This window comes from Hyperolius riggenbachi, chromosome 3 (assembly GCF_040937935.1).
Source record: "Hyperolius riggenbachi isolate aHypRig1 chromosome 3, aHypRig1.pri, whole genome shotgun sequence".
Taxonomy (NCBI): domain Eukaryota; kingdom Metazoa; phylum Chordata; class Amphibia; order Anura; family Hyperoliidae; genus Hyperolius; species Hyperolius riggenbachi.
Genome location: NC_090648.1, coordinates 4516592 through 4536338, shown reverse-complemented (window position 1 = coordinate 4536338; position 19747 = coordinate 4516592). Strand labels below are relative to the sequence as shown.

At 47.2% G+C, this 19747-nt stretch overlaps 2 protein-coding genes across 2 annotated transcripts in view; one reads left to right on the top strand and one right to left on the bottom strand.

The window, feature by feature from the left end:
* Positions 1 to 19747, top strand: part of LOC137560825 (asialoglycoprotein receptor 1-like) — a 216960-nt gene that overhangs the window by 18884 nt on the left and 178329 nt on the right. The gene's annotated exons all lie outside the window — the stretch shown is intronic.
* The window catches only part of LOC137560823 (asialoglycoprotein receptor 1-like), a 35513-nt gene that overhangs the window by 11081 nt on the left and 4685 nt on the right, over positions 1 to 19747 (bottom strand). Inside the window, exons 2-7 of the mRNA XM_068271957.1 lie at positions 15041 to 15136; positions 8317 to 8388; positions 6785 to 6880; positions 6632 to 6703; positions 4082 to 4177; positions 3931 to 4002 (exon numbers count right to left, since the gene is read on the bottom strand). Coding sequence (XP_068128058.1) covers positions 3931 to 4002; positions 4082 to 4177; positions 6632 to 6703; positions 6785 to 6880; positions 8317 to 8388; positions 15041 to 15074 — 442 coding nt within the window. The 5' untranslated portion in view covers positions 15075 to 15136. The remainder of the gene's footprint in view (positions 1 to 3930; positions 4003 to 4081; positions 4178 to 6631; positions 6704 to 6784; positions 6881 to 8316; positions 8389 to 15040; positions 15137 to 19747) is intronic.

Sequence of the window (19747 nt, the reverse complement as noted above, 5' to 3'; positions counted from 1 at the left end):
ATAGTAGTAATCATTAGCACACTGTTCCTTAATCCCCTTCTTGCACCTCTGACACTGGGGTTGTCCTTGGCAGGTTTTGGTGCGCCGTATCAATTGTTATGTATAGAGTGCTTGGGGGGGCCCCATGTAAAACTTGCACCGGGGCCCACAGCTCTTTAGCTACGCCACTGCTCCGAACTGTCCCTTTTTCGGAGGGACAGTCCCTCTTTGGGAGCCCTGTTCCTCTGTCCCTCTTTCCTCCTCATTTGTCCCTCTTTCAGGACTTTGTCCCTCTTTCTATGTAAATATATATATTTCTCTACTAAAAATCTGTTTGATTGACTCTAAACTTTATTCCCAAACTTTAAATTGATATACTACTAATTGTAAAATGTTAATATGAAGGAAAATGACCCAGGATAGAAAGAACCAGTGTGGTTTGAATTATAAAACAACATATTTTTCTTATGGAATCTTTATGGTATGAGTGACTAGAGGCGTGGTGAGGGCATGGCCAGGGGTGTGGCAGGGGAGTGGCTTAAGTGTCCCTTTTTCTCATCTCAAAAAGTTGGGAGGTATGCACCTCGGGCTCTCTTTAAGGAGAGGGAGGTTTATTTCTGTTTCTTAGGGGACACTCTGTCTGCTTATGTAGTTCTGGGTTCGATTCCTGGCCAATGTATGTAAGCTGGCTTTTGACATCCTACAAATCCCTGGAAGACAAGATCCTCCTCCTCCTCTGGAAGGTTAAAAATGTTTTTAAAGCATTTTAAAAGCACTTCCAGTTTGTCTATCTGGATATCCGAATAGGTCGGATATCCGCGGATAATGCATCCGGATATACGCATTCATGCGCATATCTAAAAGGTCAGATTCGGATATATGAACCAGATCCAGATATCTGGATATCCGGATCAATTCGGATTTTAAAAAGTACTATCTAAGCATCCCTGTTTCTTAGGGGACACTCTGCCTGGTTATGTTGTTCTGGGGGACATGCTGCCTGTTTATGTTTCTTAGGGGACACTCTGCCTGGTTATGTTGTTCTGGGAGATCCTGCCTGTTTATGTTTCTTAGGGGACACTCTGTCTGGTTATGTTTCTTAGGGGACACACTGCCTGGTTATGTTGTTCTGGGGGACATGCTGCCTGTTTATGTTTCCTAGGGGACACTCTGCCTGGTTATGTTGTTCTGGGGGAGATGCTGCCTGTTTATGTTTCTTAGGGGACACTCTGCCTGGTTATGTTGTTCTGGGGGACATGCTGCCTGTTTATGTTTCCTAGGGGATACTCTGCCTGGTTATGTTGTTCTGGGGGAGATGCTGCCTGTTTATGTTTCTTAGGGGACACACTGCCTGGTTATGTTGTTCTGGGGGACATGCTGCCTGTTTATGTTTCTTAGGGGACACTCTGCCTGGTTATGTTGCTCTGGGAGATCCTGCCTGTTTATGTTTCCTAGGGGATACTCTGCCTGGTTATGTTGTTCTGGGGGAGATCCTGCCTGTTTATGTTTCTTAGGGGACACTCTGTCTGGTTATGTTGTTCTGGGGGAGATCCTGCCTGTTTATGTTTCTTAGGGGACACTCTGCCTGGTTATGTTTCTTAGGGGACACACTGCCTGGTTATGTTGTTCTGGGGGAGATCCTGCCTGTTTATGTTTCTTAGGGGACACTCTGTCTGGTTATGTTGTTCTGGGGGACATGCTGCCTGTCTATGTTTCCTAGAGGACACTCTGCCTGGTTATGTTGTTCTGGGGGACATGCTGCCTGTTTATGTTTCCTAGAGGACACTCTGCCTGGTTATGTTGTTCTGGGGGAGATCCTGCCTGTTTATGTTTCTTAGGGGACACTCTGCCTGGTTATGTTGTTCTGGGAGATCCTGCCTGTTTATGTTTCCTAGGGGACACTCTGCCTGGTTATGTTGTTCTGGGGGAGATGCTGCCTGTTTATGTTTCTTAGGGGATACTCTGCCTGGTTATGTTGTTCTGGGGGACACTCTGTCTGTTTATGTTTCCTAGGGGACCCTCTGCCTGGTTATGTTGTTCTGGGGGAGATGCTGCCTGTTTATGTTTCTTAGGGGACACTCTGCCTGGTTATGTTGTTCTGGGGGACATGCTGCCTGTTTATGTTTCTTAGGGGACACTCTGCCTGGTTATGTTGTTCTGGGGGACATGCTGCCTGTTTATGTTTCCTAGGGGACACTCTGCCTGTTTATGTTGTTCTGGGGGACATGCTGCCTGTTTATGTTTCCTAGAGGACACTCTGCCTGGTTATGTTGTTCTGGGGGACATGCTGCCTGTTTATGTTTCCTAGGGGACCCTCTGCCTGGTTATGTTGTTCTGGGGGAGATGCTGCCTGTTTATGTTTCCTAGGGGACCCTCTGCCTGGTTATGTTGTTCTGGGGGACATGCTGCCTGTTTATGTTGTTCTGGGGGACACTCTCCTTGGTTATGTTGTTCTGGAGGACATGCTGCCTGTTTATGTTTCCTAGGGGACACTCTGCCTGGTTATGTTGTTCTGGGGGAGATCCTGCCTGTTTATGTTTCTTAGGGGACACTCTGCCTGGTTATGTTGTTTTGGGAGATCCTGCCTGTTTATGTTTCTTAGGGGACACTCTGCATGGTTATGTTGTTCTGGGGGACATGCTGCCTGTTTATGTTTCCTAGGGGACCCTCTGCCTGGTTATGTTGTTCTGGGGGACATGCTGCCTGTTTATGTTTCCTAGGGGACCCTCTGCCTGGTTATGTTGTTCTGGGGGACATGCTGCCTGTTTATGTTTCCTAGAGGACAGTCTGCCTGGTTATGTTGTTCTGGGGGACATGCTGCCTGTTTATGTTTCCTAGAGGACACTCTGCCTGGTTATGTTGTTCTGGGGGAAATGCTGCTTATTTATGTTTTTAAAGGGAAATGCTGCTTGTTTATGTTGTTTGGGGGTAGCCACTGCTTTCTGGTTATACTTCTGCTAGGTTCACAATAGATATTTGCCGTGCCAACAACCTGAATGGCAGTAAAAGTATAGACAAAAGCGGCTGGGCACATCCAGTAAAAAAACCTTTATTGTATCCAATTTAAAAGAGTTGCAACCACAGCAACAGTGCAGCAGGAGAGAGAGGGGTCAGCATGCGAAGTGGTCGACAGCTGTTTCGCACCCTGCAGGGTGCGAAACAGCTGTCGACCACTTCGCATGCTGACCCCTCTCTCTCCTGCTGCACTGTTGCTGTGGTTGCAACTCTTTTAAATTGGATACAATAAAGGTTTTTTTACTGGATGTGCCCAGCCGCTTTTGTCTATACTTTTACTGGCTTGGAGGAACTGCAATTTTGGGCTTTGAGCACTCCGGAGTAATCCATTGCAGGGACCTTGTGCACCTCTTTTCTTCAGATTGGTCAACAACCTGAATGGCACTGCCCATTATTTTGCATTGTTGCGTGCCTTTGCTTGATGCCAAGTGGTGCCCCGGATGGTCTGAGATCCCAACAATGCTCCACCCCTGACTTCCTCATCATGAAAGGTCATCATCATTTCATTCCTCTGTCTTCTTCCACTGACACTCAGCTCCTCCCCACCAAAATAAGCAGGGTCATCTCCTCTCTACTCAGCCTATCCCCCCCCCCCCTTCCTACCACCACCACACTCAGTGCCCCTCCCCTCAGTAAGCAGGGTCATCTCCTCTCTACTCAGGCTACCTTCCCCCCACCACCACCACACTCAGTGCCCCTCCCCACAGTAAGCAGGGTCATCTCCTCTCTACTCAGCCTATCCCTCCCCCCCCCCCTACCACCACCACACTCAGTGCCCCTCCCCTCAGTAAGCAGGGTCATCTCCTCTCTACTCAGGCTACCTTCCCCCCACCACCACACTCAGCTCCCCCCACCCAATCCTCAGCAGGGTCATCTCCTCTCTATTCTATCCAGCCTATCTCCACCACCACCACCACCCTCAGCCCGAGGCTTTACCTGTAGAAGTGTTTGCCTGGAGGACGCTCAGAGTGTTGTTCATCTGATCCAGTATCTCCATCATCTTAGTTCCTGTGGGGTGGAAGTATGAGTAGAATATTACAGTCTGCCGGCAGAGGGACTCCCATCATCCCTCGTGTCTGACACTCACCGTCCTGCGTAAGCTGGGAGACCGCAGAGTTCATGCTGACGCTGAGGTTCCCGATCACGTTTTCCAAGGACCGATCACGCGACTTGTCTCCCAGAGCTACGGCAATAAATCCAACAACAAGTCCATAAATGAGCTTGGGAACTGAACACACATACAATCCTAATCCAGCAACTTCACCAAGGGGACGGGAGACCTTGTAACAAGATATGGAAAATGCAAATGTGTAACTACACAGCCCCCCTCCCCCCCCAGTCTCCATCACAAGGGATGTGGGCGGGACGAGGAGCTGGGGGAAGGTCCTTTACATAATAGATGTAGGGCAGGCAGCGAAGTGGAGAATGAAACATACCTGCTCCGGTGCTATACACATCTCTGTGCAGCCAGCCAATTACCATAGGGCAGGTATGGATAACTGGCAAGTTTCATGGGTCCTTCTCCTGACACGTTTCATGGGTCCTACGCCTGACGCGTTTCATGGGTCCTACCTCTGACGCATTTCATGGGCCCTATCTCTGACGCATTTCATGGGTCCTATCTCTGACGCATTTCATGGGTCCTACCTCTGATGCGTTTCATGGGTCCTACCTCTGATGCGTTTCATGGGTCCTATCTCTGACGCATTTCATGGGTCCTATCTCTGACGCGTTTCATGGGTCCTACCTCTGACGCATTTCATGGGTCCTACCTCTGATGCGTTTCATGGATCCAACCTCTGATGCGTTTCATGGGTCCTACCTCTGATGCGTTTCATGGGTCCTATCTCTGACGCATTTCATGGGTCCTATCTCTGACGCGTTTCATGGGTCCTACCTCTGACGCGTTTCATGGGTCCTACCTCTGACGCGTTTCATGGATCCTACCTCTGACGCATTTCATGGGCCCTATCTCTGACGCATTTCATGGGCCCTATCTCTGACGCATTTCATGGGTCCTACCCCTGATGCGTTTCATGGGTCCTACCTCTGATGCGTTTCATGGGTCCTATCTCTGACGCATTTCATGGGTCCTATCTCTGACGCGTTTCATGGGTCCTACCTCTGACGCGTTTCATGGGTCCTACCTCTGATGCGTTTCATGGGTCCTACCTCTGACGCGTTTCATGGGTCCTACCTCTGACGTGTTTCATTGGTCCTACACCTGACGCGTTTCATGGGTCCTACCTCTGATGCGTTTCATGGGTCCTACCTCTGATGCGTTTCATGGGTCTTACCTCTGATGCGTTTCATGGGTCCTACCTCTGACGCGTTTCATGGGTCCTATCTCTGACGCATTTCATGGGTCCTATCTCTGACGCATTTCATGGGTCCTACCTCTGACGCATTTCATGGGTCCTATCTCTAACGCGTTTCATGGGTCCTATCTCTAACGCGTTTCATGGGTCCTATCTCTAACGCGTTTCATGGGTCCTATCTCTGACGCATTTCATGGGTCCTATCTCTAACGCGTTTCATGGGTCCTACCTCTAACGCGTTTCATGGGTCCTACCTCTGACGCATTTCATAGGTCCTATCTCTAACGCGTTTCATGGGTCCTACCTCTCACGCATTTCATGGGTCCTATCTCTAACGCGTTTCATGGGTCCTATGCCTGACGCGTTTCATGGGTCCTACCTCTGACGCGTTTCATGGGTCCTACCTCTGATGCGTTTCATGGGTCCTACCTCTGATGCGTTTCATGGGTCCTACCTCTGACGCGTTTCATTGGTCATACCTCTGACGCGTTTCATGGGTCCTACCTCTGACGCGTTTCATGGGTCCTACCTCTGATGCGTTTCATGGGTCCTACCTCTGATGCGTTTCATGGGTCCTACCTCTGATGCGTTTCATGGGTCCTACCTCTGACGCGTTTCATGGGTCCTACCTCTGATGCGTTTCATGGGTCCTATCTCTGACGCATTTCATGGGTCCTATCTCTAACGTGTTTCATGGGTCCTACCTCTGACGCATTTCATGGGTCCTATCTCTAACGTGTTTCATGGGTCCTATCCCTGACGCGCTTCATGGGTCCTATCTCTAACGCGTTTCATGGGTCCTATCTCTAATGCGTTTCATGGGTCCTACCTCTCACGCATTTCATGGGTCCTATCTCTAACGCGTTTCATGGGTCCTATGCCTGATGCGTTTCATGGGTCCTACCCCTGCACATTTCATGGGCCCTACACGCTTCCTCAGGTCACTTTCAAACAGTGTATAGAGTGGGACAGCAGAACTCGGGAGCACCTATTCTAGTTCTGCTGTTTCGCACTGAGACTATTATTTAATGGGTTTTTTTTAGACTTTATATCCCTGGGGTGCTCCTCCCATCCCTCCAGCTCCTCCCCTTTGTTAAGGGTTTCCCCTGAGATAATGTGTTGCTTTGGAGAGTGACCATGTGACGAGGAATCCCGACAGATCGGCGTGGAGACGGTATTCTCCTGTTACTGTGGTTACCTTTCAGCGTCTCAGCTCTGTAACTTCCTCACCACTTGCACTATCACTGGGGTTTATGTATGACTCTATCTTGGCGCTCTCACACCATCTCCCTGAGCTCCCACCACCCATAGTCATTTACTTGTGGAGATGTTTGCCTGGATGGCCCTCAGAGTGTTGTCCACGTCCTGCAACTTCTCCAGCAGTTTGGATCCTGAGGAGCAGAAGGTGGAAGTTGTTAGCTCTCTAGACTTTCAGTGACATTTCCCTCCTATCTCTGGTAGGAGACACTCACCGTCCTGGCTCAGCCGAGACACCTTGGAGCTCACACTATCACTGAGGTTCCCGATCCGATACTCCAGGGAGCGGTCAGCCAGCTTCTCACCTGAGTCTGTGGAGGAAAGATCAGCAACATCACATATTGTTATCAGGGACATAAAACACATCACAAGCATACTAATGACACTCATACTACAAGACAGCAACATCAAATTGACAACCTGCTGGACACTGGCAAAATAACTTGGATTATTTCCCACAAAGGCCTCTGGCCATCTTGGACTTCCGCCAAAGACTTGCGATTGCCGCGTGGACTACCAATAACAGTATTTTAACTGTACAACAACTAACATTCTGTTCCTCTTTCATCTCTACTCTCTTTCTATCAAACCAATCTGTTCTGCCGGACAGGTATATTTACCTGTGGGCTAATGTATGCTATGGTATGTATGTCGTTTTTAGAATAAAACTAACGATTTTATTGTTCAGTCGTGTGCCTTTTCTGGTCATCTGATTGCTGCTATAACGAATCTGCCCTCTGAAGAGTCAGTCCTACTACCGCATTTTATTATTTTCTTATAAATTGTTGATGTGCTAGCTAGGTTGTAAATAACCGTTTCTTCCTTCTAGGATTAGCTAGTTGGAGACTGTCTGCTCCATTTCACGGACAGTGGTGGCAGTGAAATTACCCGATTTCTAGCGTGAAATCGATATTTTTAGTTTACAATTGTACATACAATCAGGATTGTACATGTATGGGCACCTCCAACCAATCTTAACCGTTTACTACGCACACAGTGAATCTGCCTCCAGCAGTCTCTAGTGCATGAGACCTGCATGGCAACAGTGGCCTAGCAATACGGGATTGGTGGATGATTGTCACATTACATATTGTCGGCAGCTGCTCGATCAATCTTTATTGTCAGTCTGCTCACCGTACTTCCAACCATCGGAGGTGGTAACGGGAGCAGATTAGACGGGATTGGCACGCTCTGTCACATTACTACCTTTTGCCGATCCAGCAACCGGTCTTTTAACGTCTTTTAGACGGGATCGCGGGGCTGGATTGTCACAGGGGGGACACCTGGCCACACTGGGGAAAGCAATGCCTAGCTATCTATACTGGGGTTCCGGCTGCCTGACCCCCCAAAGCCCCCCTCCCCCCCCCCACACACACAGGTTAAATGCTCTGGTCCTTATGGGGGGTTAGGCAGGCGGTCCCCAGAGGGTTAAACATTAAAGCACAATCGCAGGTAAAATTGCTCCAATAAGCGATTGAGATTTACAGAGATACGAATGGTGATTGTGGAAAATACTTATGTTAAAGTGGCAGCCCTAGAGATTGAAAAATCGCTCTCAATGGAAACGTTCCCCACGTGAGGATTTTCCAGATGTTGTAAACACCTTTGCACTGAGAGTGACTGTGTGTTGGTCAGCAGTAGGTTGTTTATCTCCTCCTGGATATACCTGGCTGCCGGCTCGCCGCGTCTGAACAACACGCACGCTTTTACTCATTCATTACATAGCAAGAAAATGCTGACATTTCACCTCTGGCCAGATCTGCCTTCAGCGCATGGAGGGCGTCTGTCAGCTGCTTGATTCTCTCCATCGTTTTACTTCCTGTGGAGCAGAAGATTCGAGAAACCTGAATTCAAAAACAATGTACAAAAGATCTGGCCTTCTAAAACGATATGTCAATACATCCATGTATACAATACAAGAACCTTTCTCCCATTAGACTCAAAGCACATAGATATGTCTTAGATCAATACAGGGCTGCAGGCTGGAGTGTGTTACAGAGGAGATAGTCAGGTGTTCATACATGCCAGACTAAACAGGTGGCTTTTCAGTTTGGACTTAAAATGCTTTCGGGGTTGGAGCTGCCTTGATTGGGTGTGGCAGGGAGCTCCAAAGCCTAGAGACAGCATGGCAGAGAGCTCTGTCTCCAAATGTTTTGAGTTGGACTCTGTGGGTGACTAAGTTATAGATCCTTTTGATCTAAGATTGGGGAGGTGATACACTTGCAGCAAATCCTTCAGGTATCCAGGGCCCAAATTGTGTAGAGATTTGAATGTTAATAGGCCAAACTTGAGGAGGATTCTCCGTTTTTTTGGAGCCAGTGGTGTGAGTGAAGGATTGGTGTTATGGGCAGATATAGTCACATCTATATATTGTCATTCACTACAGGTCTGCATCAGAGCAGTTCCAGCCCCCTGCTGGAGGAGTAGAGACGCCCTCCAGTCACTAATTAAAGAGTCAAACTGCCTTGAATCTCCACCACAAAGTGAATGTGAAATACCTCCACAGCCAGTCATAAATGTGGGGTATTTGTGAAAAGTGTTCCTAACGCAACCTCTTACCTCACATCACCAAGTAAGTCACAGAAAGCAAAAATAAACAAAAAATAAAACATCTGGATGGACCCATTCTTCTTTGAATAAACCAGTGGTGGGCCGAAACTTTGCATATGCTAAATTTCGCATCAAAATTCGCAATTACGCATCGTAACGGTAATGTGAAATTTCAGAGAAAATCATAATTAATTTGAATGCGATAATAGTATTTAACCACTTAACATCTCAGTCGTTTTCAGCTTATGCATCCGAGCAATGTTCACCTCCCATTCATTAGCCTATAACTTTATCACTACTTATCACAATGAACTGATCTATAGCTTGTTTTTTCCGCCACCAATTAGGCTTTCTTTGGGGGGTACATTTTGCTAAGAGCCACTTTACTGTAAATGCATTTTAACAGGAAGAATAAGAAAAAAAATGAAAAAAATCATTATTTGTCAGTTTTCGGCCATTATAGTTTTAAAATAATACATGCCTCCATAATTAAAACCCACGTATTGTATTAACCCATTTGTCACGGTTATTTCACCATTTAAATTATGTCCCTATCACAATGTATCGCGACAATATTTTATTTGGAAATAAAAGAGCATTTTTTCCGTTTTGCATACATCACTATTTACAAGCTTATAAAAAAAAATAGAGAGAAATATTTCACCTTTACATAGATATTTAAAAAGTTTAGACCCTTAGGTAAATATTTATGTGTTTTTGTTTTTTTTTATAGTAATGTTTTTTTTGTTTTTTTTTATTAAACATTTTATGTGGGCATTTTTGGGAGGGTGGGATATAAAAGTGTTTTATTTGGGGAAATATTGGTGTATTGTAATGTTTTTGGGCATTTACATGTAGTTTTACATTTTGGCCACAAGATGGCAATCTCGATTTTTTTTACATGACGTCACTCTAAGCGTACAATGTACGCTTAGAGGGACACAGCTTCAGAAAGAGCGAAGCTTCCGAGAGAAGCTGTCGCTTTTTCAGCGGGGGAGAGGAATCAATGATCAGGCTCCCCAGCCCGATACATTGATTCCGTGGCTACCGACTTCGCGGCCGGGAGTGCGCGTGCACGCGCGCGATCGGCCGCGGGAGCGCGCGGGAGCGCGCCTGTCCTCCTTGACGTTTTTATACGTCAAGGAGGACAAAGTGGTTAAAAACGTTGCGTAATTTCTCATGTAATTTTCGTGAAATTTTGCATAATTTTGTGCTGACTTTAAAGCCCCCATATATGGGTATAAGTTACAAAAATAATTTTTCAAAAAGTCCTTGTAGTTTTTGAGAAACTCGATTTTAAAAATGCAAAGAAAAATGTTTTTTTTTTAAACTGTCATTTTTCTAAGTTTAAAAACCATTTTTTTCTTTACATTTTTAAAATCGAGTTTCTCAAAAACTACAAGGTCTTTTTGCAACATTTTTTGACTTGTACCCACGATTCTCCTTAAAGAGAATCTGTAACGACAAAACGTCCCCTGGGGGGTACTCACCTCGGATGGGGGAAGCCTCAGGATCCTAATGAGGCTTTCCACGCCGTCTGCCGTCCCTCGGGGGTCTTGCTGTAGCCCTCCGTACAGCCGTGACGTAATATTTACCTTCCTGGCTCCTGCGCAGGCGCTCTGACGGCTGTCGGCTCCGAAGTAGGCGGAAATACCCGATCGCCGTCGGGTCCGCTCTACTGCGCAGGCGCAAGTCTCCGGCGCCAGTGCTGGGCCGAAATTACGCATTAGCGTAATTACGCATCGTAATTCACTACAAATGCACCGTAAGCGTTACGTGTAAGGTTACGGTATTACGCGTAATTAATTACGCGTAGACCGTGGGGTTACGTTTTACGCGTAACAAATTACGCGTAAGACAGTAAACTCCCATTGAAATTACACAGTCTGCCGTAATCGCGTAATATTACGCTCCCGTATAATATAAAAAAGCCGCCGACTTTAAGGGTTAATAGCAAAGCCCCCTTAAGTGCTAAGAGCCTCAAATTTGGAGAATATATTAAGGAGATCAGAAGGAATAAGAGGAAAAAATTTTTTTCAAAAAGACCTTATAGTTTTTGAGAAAATCGATGTTAAAGTTTCAAAGGAAAAATATATACATTTAAAAACCCGCCGACTTTAACGGTTAATAGCAAAGCCTGCTTAAAATTTAGGAACACCAAATTCAGGGCTGGTGCACACCAAAAACCGCAAGCAGATCCGCAAAATGCTAGCAGATTTTTAAACGCTTTTTTTTATTTTTATGAGGCGTTTTGCTAGCGTTTTGCGGATTGCTGCTGCGGTTTTCAGTATAGTAGATTTCATATATTGTTACAGTAAAGCTGTTACTGAACAGCTTCTGTAACAAAACCGCCTGCAAAACCGCTCTGAACAGGCGTTTTTCAGAGCGGTTTGCGTTTTTCCTATACTTAACATTGAGGCAGAAACGCATCCGAAATCCAAAAAATGCCTCACCCAGGCATTTTTCGTTTCTGCAAAACGCCTGCCGCTCTGGTGTGCACCACCCCATTGAGATACATTGACCAAGCAGATCCGCAGCCGCAAGCGGATCTGAAAACGCCCAAAAAGCCGCTCGGTGTGCACCAGCCCTCACAGGGTATATTAAGGGGATCAGTGGGAATAAGAGGAAAAATTTTTTTTTCAAAAAGACCTTATAGTTTTTGAGAAAATCGATTTTTAAGTTTCAAGGGCGAAAATGTCTTTTAAATGCGGAAAATGTCAGTTTTTTTTGCACAGGTAACAATAGTGTATTATTTTCATAGATTCCCCCAAGTGGGAAGAGTTTTACTTACTTCGTTCTGAGTGTGGGAAATATAAAAAAAAACGACGTGGGGTCCCCCCTCCCAGACCTCTTTAACCCCTTGTCCCCCATGCAGACTGGGATAGCCAGAATGTGGAGCACCGGCCGCGTGGGGCTCCGCACCCTGACTATACCAGCCCGCATGGTCCATGGATTGGGGGGTCTCGGAAGGGGAGGGGCAGCCAAGCTTTCCCCTCCCCCTCCGAGCCCTTGTCCAATCCAAGGACAAGGGGCTCTTCTCCACCTCCGATGGGCGGTGGAGGTGGAGGCCGCGATTTCCTGGGGAGGGGTTCATGGTGGCATCTGGGAGTCCCCTTTAAAAAGGGGTCCCCCAGATGCCCACCCCCCTCCCAGGAGAAATGAGTATAGAGGTACTTGTACCCCTTACCCATTTCCTTTAAGAGTTAAAAGTAAATAAACACACAAACACATAGAAAAAGTATTTTAATTGAACAAAAAACATAACCACGAAAAAAGTCCTTTAATATTCTTAATTAACCATTAATACTTACCTGTCCCTTTAAAAGCCAGTTCCCACGCAATATACTCGGAAATATACTAATCAGTTACAATGTAACAAAGTTATTACAATGTAACAACTTTGTTACTTTGTAACACCAGCGCACCCGACGTCACTCGCCGCTCACCCGCCGGCCGCCGCATACACTAACGCTAAGCTCCCGCCGTCCACTCCGCCCACACCTGTCACCCATATACATGCTGGCACCCATGGGTGCCAGCATGTATATAGGTGACATGTGGGAGAGGCGGGGAGGGCAGCGGAGCCGGCGGGAACTTAGCGTCCTTCACCCGACAGAGCTCTGAGCTATATTAGCTCAGAGCTCTCGAAAGCATCTTTGTATTTGGGCTCCAAGGAGCCCCATTGGTCCTTAGCAGACCAATGGGGTTCCTTCTGATTTGAAGGAACCCCATTGGTCTGCTAAGGACCAATGGGGCTCCTTGGAGCCCAAATACAAAGATGCTTTCGAGAGCTCTGAGCTATAGCTCAGAGCTCTGTCGGGTGAAGGGACGCTAAGTCCCCGCCGGCTCCGCTGCCCTCCCCGCCTCTCCCACATGTCACCTATATACATGCTGGCACCCATGGGTGCCAGCATGTATATGGGTGACAGGTGTGGGCGGAGTGGACGGCGGGAGCCGGCGGGGACTTAGCGTGTATGCGGCGGCCGGCGGGTGAGCGGCGAGTGACGTCGGGTGCGCTGGTGTTACAAAGTAACAAAGTTGTTACATTGTAATAACTTTGTTACATTGTAACTGATTAGTATATTTCCGAGGATATTGCGTGGGAACTGGCTTTTAAAGGGACAGGTAAGTATTAATGGTTAATTAAGAATATTAAAGGACTTTTTTCGTGGTTATGTTTTTTGTTCAATTAAAATACTTTTTCTATGTGTTTGTGTGTTTATTTACTTTTAACTCTTAAAGGAAATGGGTAAGGGGTACAAGTACCTCTATACTCATTTCTCCTGGGAGGGGGGTGGGCATCTGGGGGACCCCTTTTTAAAGGGGACTCCCAGATGCCACCATGAACCCCTCCCCAGGAAATCGCGGCCTCCACCTCCACCGCCCATCGGAGGTGGAGAAGAGCCCCTTGTCCTTGGATTGGACAAGGGCTCGGAGGGGGAGGGGAAAGCTTGGCTGCCCCTCCCCCTTCCGAGACCCCCCAATCCATGGACCATGCGGGCTGGTATAGTCAGGGTGCGGAGCCCCACGCGGCCGGTGCTCCGCATTCTGGCTATCCCAGTCTGCATGGGGGACAAGGGGTTAAAGAGGTCTGGGAGGGGGGACCCCACGTCGTTTTTTTTTTATATTTCCCACACTCAGAACGAAGTAAGTAAAACTCTTCCCACTTGGGGGAATCTATGAAAATAAAACACTATTGTTACCTGTGCAAAAAAAACTGACATTTTCCGCATTTAAAAGACATTTTCGCCCTTGAAACTTAAAAATCGATTTTCTCAAAAACTATAAGGTCTTTTTGAAAAAAAAATTTTTCCTCTTATTCCCACTGATCCCCTTAATATACCCTGTGAATTTGGTGTTCCTAAATTTTAAGCAGGCTTTGCTATTAACCGTTAAAGTCGGCGGGTTTTTAAATGTATATATTTTTCCTTTGAAACTTTAACATCGATTTTCTCAAAAACTATAAGGTCTTTTTGAAAAAAAAATTTTTCCTCTTATTCCTTCTGATCTCCTTAATATATTCTCCAAATTTGAGGCTCTTAGCACTTAAGGGGGCTTTGCTATTAACCCTTAAAGTCGGCGGCTACCTAACATTGATCCATGCGTCAACTTTTCCGCTTGACAGCATGACCTTACGCATTAATTGCTAGTAGGATTTTACGCGTAAGCCTATAACGTAATAACCTGAATTACGGTATACTTACGCGTAATTGCGTAAGTGCTATGCGTAATTACAGACATGTTCCGAAATTGAATGTCTATGCCGTAAGTGTAATTTCGTAATGCGTAATAGCGTAAAATTACGCGTAATGATCCGTAAGCGTAGCTTTCTCCATTACGACCAGCACTGTCCGGCGCCTGCGCAGTAGAGCGGACCCGACTGAGATTGGGTATTTCCACCTCCTTCGGAGCGAAAGCAGCCACAGCGCCCCCGCTGGAGCCAGAAAAGGTAAATATTGAATTGAACAGTCGGGCCTGTTGCCGGATGTTCGGAGGGCTGCAGCGAGACCCCCGTGGGACAGAGGACGGCGTGGGAAGCCTCATTAGGATCCGGAGGCTTCCCCCACCCGAGGTGAGTACCCCCCAGGGCACGTTTTTGATGTTACAGAGTCTCTTTAACATATGTAGCAATTTTAATGTCAATAGCATGTATGGGGGATTTGCTATTCACTGGCATCACTGCTGAAGTCGGCACAAAATTACACGAAATTTCGCGAAATTTTATGCTAAATTACGAATGACTGCATGAAATCAATTGAATTTGCAAATCGTAATTACGTATAAGCGTCATTGCGAAAATGTACGTGAAATTTAGGGAAATCGTAATTTCTTTAATACAATCATCACTAGAATAAACTACGATTTGGAGGACTCAGAACCTTCACTGAAGTAACTGGCAGTTACCTGCAGGAGATACTCACCGTCCTGACTGAGCTGGGAAACTCTAGAGGTCATGCTGTCACTGAGGTTCTGGATCTGCTTCTCCACACTTCGGTCGGGGGGCCTCTCACCTGGGACTATGCAAGTCACAAAACAAACACAGATTTGTGAAGACTTTATATTTATAACTTGATTAAGAAACACAGCTATGGCTTGTTGGTGTTCAGCATGGTGGGAATTCATCACTTGCCGGTCTAGTCATTAAAGAGAACCTGTACTGATTAAAAATATTTAAAATAAACACATGAGGTAACTTCAAATGAATATTACATAGTTACCTTGCCATCAGTTCCTCTCAGAAGCTCACCATTTTCTTCTGACAATAATCCCATCCAGTTCTGACAATATTTTGTCAGATCTGAAATAAATCAGTTGCTGTCAGTAAAATATCAGTTGCTGTCAGTTATAGCTGAGAGGAAAACTGATGTACCAGGTAATGTCCATGTTTCCCTATGGCTCAAGTGGGCGATGTTACAGTTTAACTGTGTGCTGACCAGAAAGCTGTTATGGGGTAATGGCTATTTTCAAAATGGAGGATGGAAAATTCCCTTGATCACTGTGAACAAATAGGACGCGGGACAAGAGAAAGACACTGAGGAGTAGACTACATGGAAGGTAAGTATGACTTGTGTATGCTTATTTTGACTTTTATTTTCAGTACAGGTTTTCTTTAAGCTACTGGCCGAGGAGTTCTAAAAATAATGTCCTGATCTATGAAAGTTCTCCAAGCCTGGAGGACATCAGAGAACAGAGGTGACCCAGCAATCCTGGCCTGGAGGTGTACAGAATATTCAGTCATGAACTGGTCCATGTTGGACAACAGCAAGAGCTAAAGGTTGGCAGAGGTTTAGTGGATCGGTATTTGTGTCTAGCTGGTTGAGTTTGTCCACCAACAGCACAAACTGGTCTTCAATCACTGCAGGACAACAGGAAGGAGTTGTTCTGAGCCTCAATGCCAGCGGAGCCACTTTGTGCAGCGCATACCATTATTCAGATACCAAAGGTATAAAGCAACAAGGAAAACCCATCTATTCAAATAATGCAAGAAAAGGGACAAAGAAAACAGAGTCTGCACAAGACTTTCAGTGAAAATCCCACAAGTACATCAATCAACACATCAATCAACAACGATAAAGGTGCGTACACACATTTGAAATGATCGTTCCCCGATCATTTCAAACGACGATCGTTTAAAAAAAACATCCAATGATCATTAAGTCAAACGATGGACAAGCTAGATCGTTAAAAACGAAAGATCTGCCTTGGAGGATTTTTTTAAATGACGATCGTTTGCAAAAGTAGTACATCGTTAGAAAACGGTCGTTCGTACTAGGCTTGACATGCGCATTTCGTTATATCTCCATACAACCTTTCATTTTCATGTGCAAGCGCAAAAGTTGCTTTTCGTGATGTAACATTCGTTCTACGAATGTGTTCTGTGACACGTTAATTGCTCCATGATTCTACCTTAATTGTCATTTTAACCGGACAGAGTGTATTTTTGTACGTTTTGTCAACGCTATATTATCTAAATGCTCTACCTACATACCTACAGTATGAAATCTTGTACTGTAATGTCATGTACGTAACGTTAGTTTTACAGTGTAAGGTACGTTTTGAACCATTCGGAACTTGCTATGGTGTCACTTCCAGGAACAGTATGTATCGTTGTTCCGGATCGTTCGTTAACAAACGATCAAATCGTTACACACCTTTAAAAGCTAACTTTACTTAGGTCGTTCCTTCGTCAATTAAAAGATTGTTCGTCATTCACAACGAACGATCGTTGTCGTATGTGTGTACGTAGCTTAAGTATCTACCTATTAATAACCAACACAGAGTACATAAACACACCAGAGCAGGGACAAGGTCCTCCAGCACCCAAGGCTGAGACACCAAAGTGCGCCCCTCCATCCCTCCCACCCCAGCCGTCACACACTGATTGCTATTACACTGAGGCCCCTCCCCATCCCTCCCACCCCAGCTGTCACACACTGATTGCTATTACACTAAGAGGCCCCTCCCCATCCCTCCCACCCCAGCCGTCACACACTGATTGCTATTACACTCAGAGGCCCCTCCCCATCCCTCCCACTCCAGCCGTCACACACTGATTGCTATTACACTAAGAGGCCCCTCCCCCATCCCTCCCACCCCAGCCGTCACACACTGATTGCTATTACACTAAGAGGCCCCTCCATCCCTCCCACCCCAGCCGTCACACACTGATTGCTATTACACTGAGGCCCCTCCCCATCCCTCCCACCCCAGCTGTCACACACTGATTGCTATTACACTAAGAGGCCCCTCCCCATCCCTCCCACCCCAGCCGTCACACACTGATTGCTATTACACTGAGGCCCCTCCCCATCCCTCCCACCCCAGCCGTCACACACTGATTGCTATTACACTAAGAGGCCCCTCCCCATCCCTCCCACTCCAGCCGTCACACACTGATTGCTATTACACTAAGAGGCCCCTCCATCCCTGCCACCCCAGCCGTCACACACTGATTGCTATTACACTAAGAGGCCCCTCCCCCATCCCTCCCACCCCAGCCATCACACACTGATTGCTATTACACTAAGAGGCCCCTCCCATCCCTCCCACCCCAGCCGTCACACACTGATTGCTATTACACTAAGAGTCCCCTCCTCCATCCCTCCCACCCCAGCCATCACACACTGATTGCTACTAGACTAATGCTGCATACACACTTGAGATAAAAGTCTCTGGAAAAGGCAAGATCACAGACCAATTTTACCCCATTCCATGTAGTATGAGACCCATACTCTACAGTCTATTCTATGGAGCTGCACTCCCCATCAGATAAAATCTTTGCAAGATGCTGCACACAAAGATTGCCCGTACACATTCAAAAGATCATTATCTGCAAAAGATCTCTTCCTGCAATAGATCCATTCCTGCAAAATGCATTCATAGTCTATGAGATCTGCAGATCATCATACACACCTTGTTTAACAGACTTCATCTGCATATCTGGCAATCATCTGCAGATCTGAAAATCCATCCTGGTGGATCTGATCTGCAGATGATCTGCAGATGATTGCCTGTTAAACAAGGTGTGTATGATGATCTGCAGATCTCATAGACTATGAATGCATTTTGCAGGAATGGATCTATTGCAGGAAGAGATCTTTTGCAGATACTGATCTTTTGAATGTGTACAGCATCTTTGTGTGCAGCATCTTGCAAAGATATCTGTCTGATGGGGAGTTCAGCTCCATAGAATAGACTGTGTAGAGTATGGCTCTCATACTACATGGAATGGAGTAAAATTGGTCTGTGATCTTGCCTTTTCCAGAGACTTTTATCTCAAGTGTGTATGCAGCATAAGAGGCCCCTCCCCATCCCTCCCACCCCAGCCGTCACACACTGATTGCTATTACACTAAGAGGCCCCTCCCCATCCCTCCCACCCCAGCTGTCACACACTGATTGCTATTACACTAAGAGGCCCCTCCCCATCCCTCCCACCCCAGCCATCACACACTGATTGCTACTAGACTAAGAGGCCCCTCCCCATCCCTCCCACCCCAGCCGTCACACACTGATTGCTACTAGACTAAGAGGCCCCTCCCCATCCCTCCCACCCCAACCGTCACACACTGATTGCTACTAGACTAAGAGGCGCCACAGGGCCCCCAACCTCCCTAACAACTTAATCTCTAGTTATCTGGCTTGCAGTCACTGCTATGTATCCCCTTTTCTTATTTCTTTGTGCTTCAAACACAATTAGGAATGACAGCTGAATGAATTGTGTGCCCTCCTACACAGCGCCCTGAGGCTGGAGCCTCTCCAGCCTATGCCTCGGCCCGGCCCTGAAACACACACACAGCAAACTGATATCTAAGAAACAGAACACAAGACCAGAAACCATAATATATATGCGAAGGGCTGACACTTCCCAAATCATGGCAATGCCTGCCAGGTTCGCTCCCACCCTTGCACCCGCTGCACCCACTGCCCTCACTTTCACCCGCTGCACCCTCTGCCGTCCCTTGCAACCGCGGTCCCCACTGCTGTCCCCTGCACCTGCTGCACCCACTGCCATCCCTTGCTCCCGCTGCACCCACTGCTGTCCCTTGCACCCACTGCCGTCCCTTGCAACCGCTGCACCCTCTGCTATCCCTTGCACCCGCTGCACCCACTGCCGTCCCTTGCACCTGCTGCACCCACTGCTGTCCCTTGCTCCCGCTGCACCCACTGCTGTCCCTTGCTCCCGCTGCACCCACTGCTGTCCCTTGCTCCCGCTGCACCCACTGCTGTCCCTTGCACCTGCTGCACCCACTGCTGTCCCCTGCACTCGCTGCACCCACTGCCATCCCTTACACCCGCTGCACCCACTGCCGTACCTTGCACCCGCTGCACCTACTGCTGTCCCCTGCACCTGCTGCACCCACTGCCATCCCTTGCTCCCGCTGCACCCACTGCTGTCCCTTGCACCCACTGCCGTCCCTTGCAACCGCTGTCCCCACTGCTGTCCCCTGCACCTGCTGCACCCACTGCCATCCCTTGCTCCCGCTGCACCCACTGCTGTCCCTTGCACCCACTGCCGTCCCTTGCACCTGCTGCACCCACTGCCGTCCCTTGCAACCGATGCACCCTCTGCTATCCCTTGCACCCGCTGCACCCACTGCCGTCCCTTGCACCTGCTGCACCCACTGC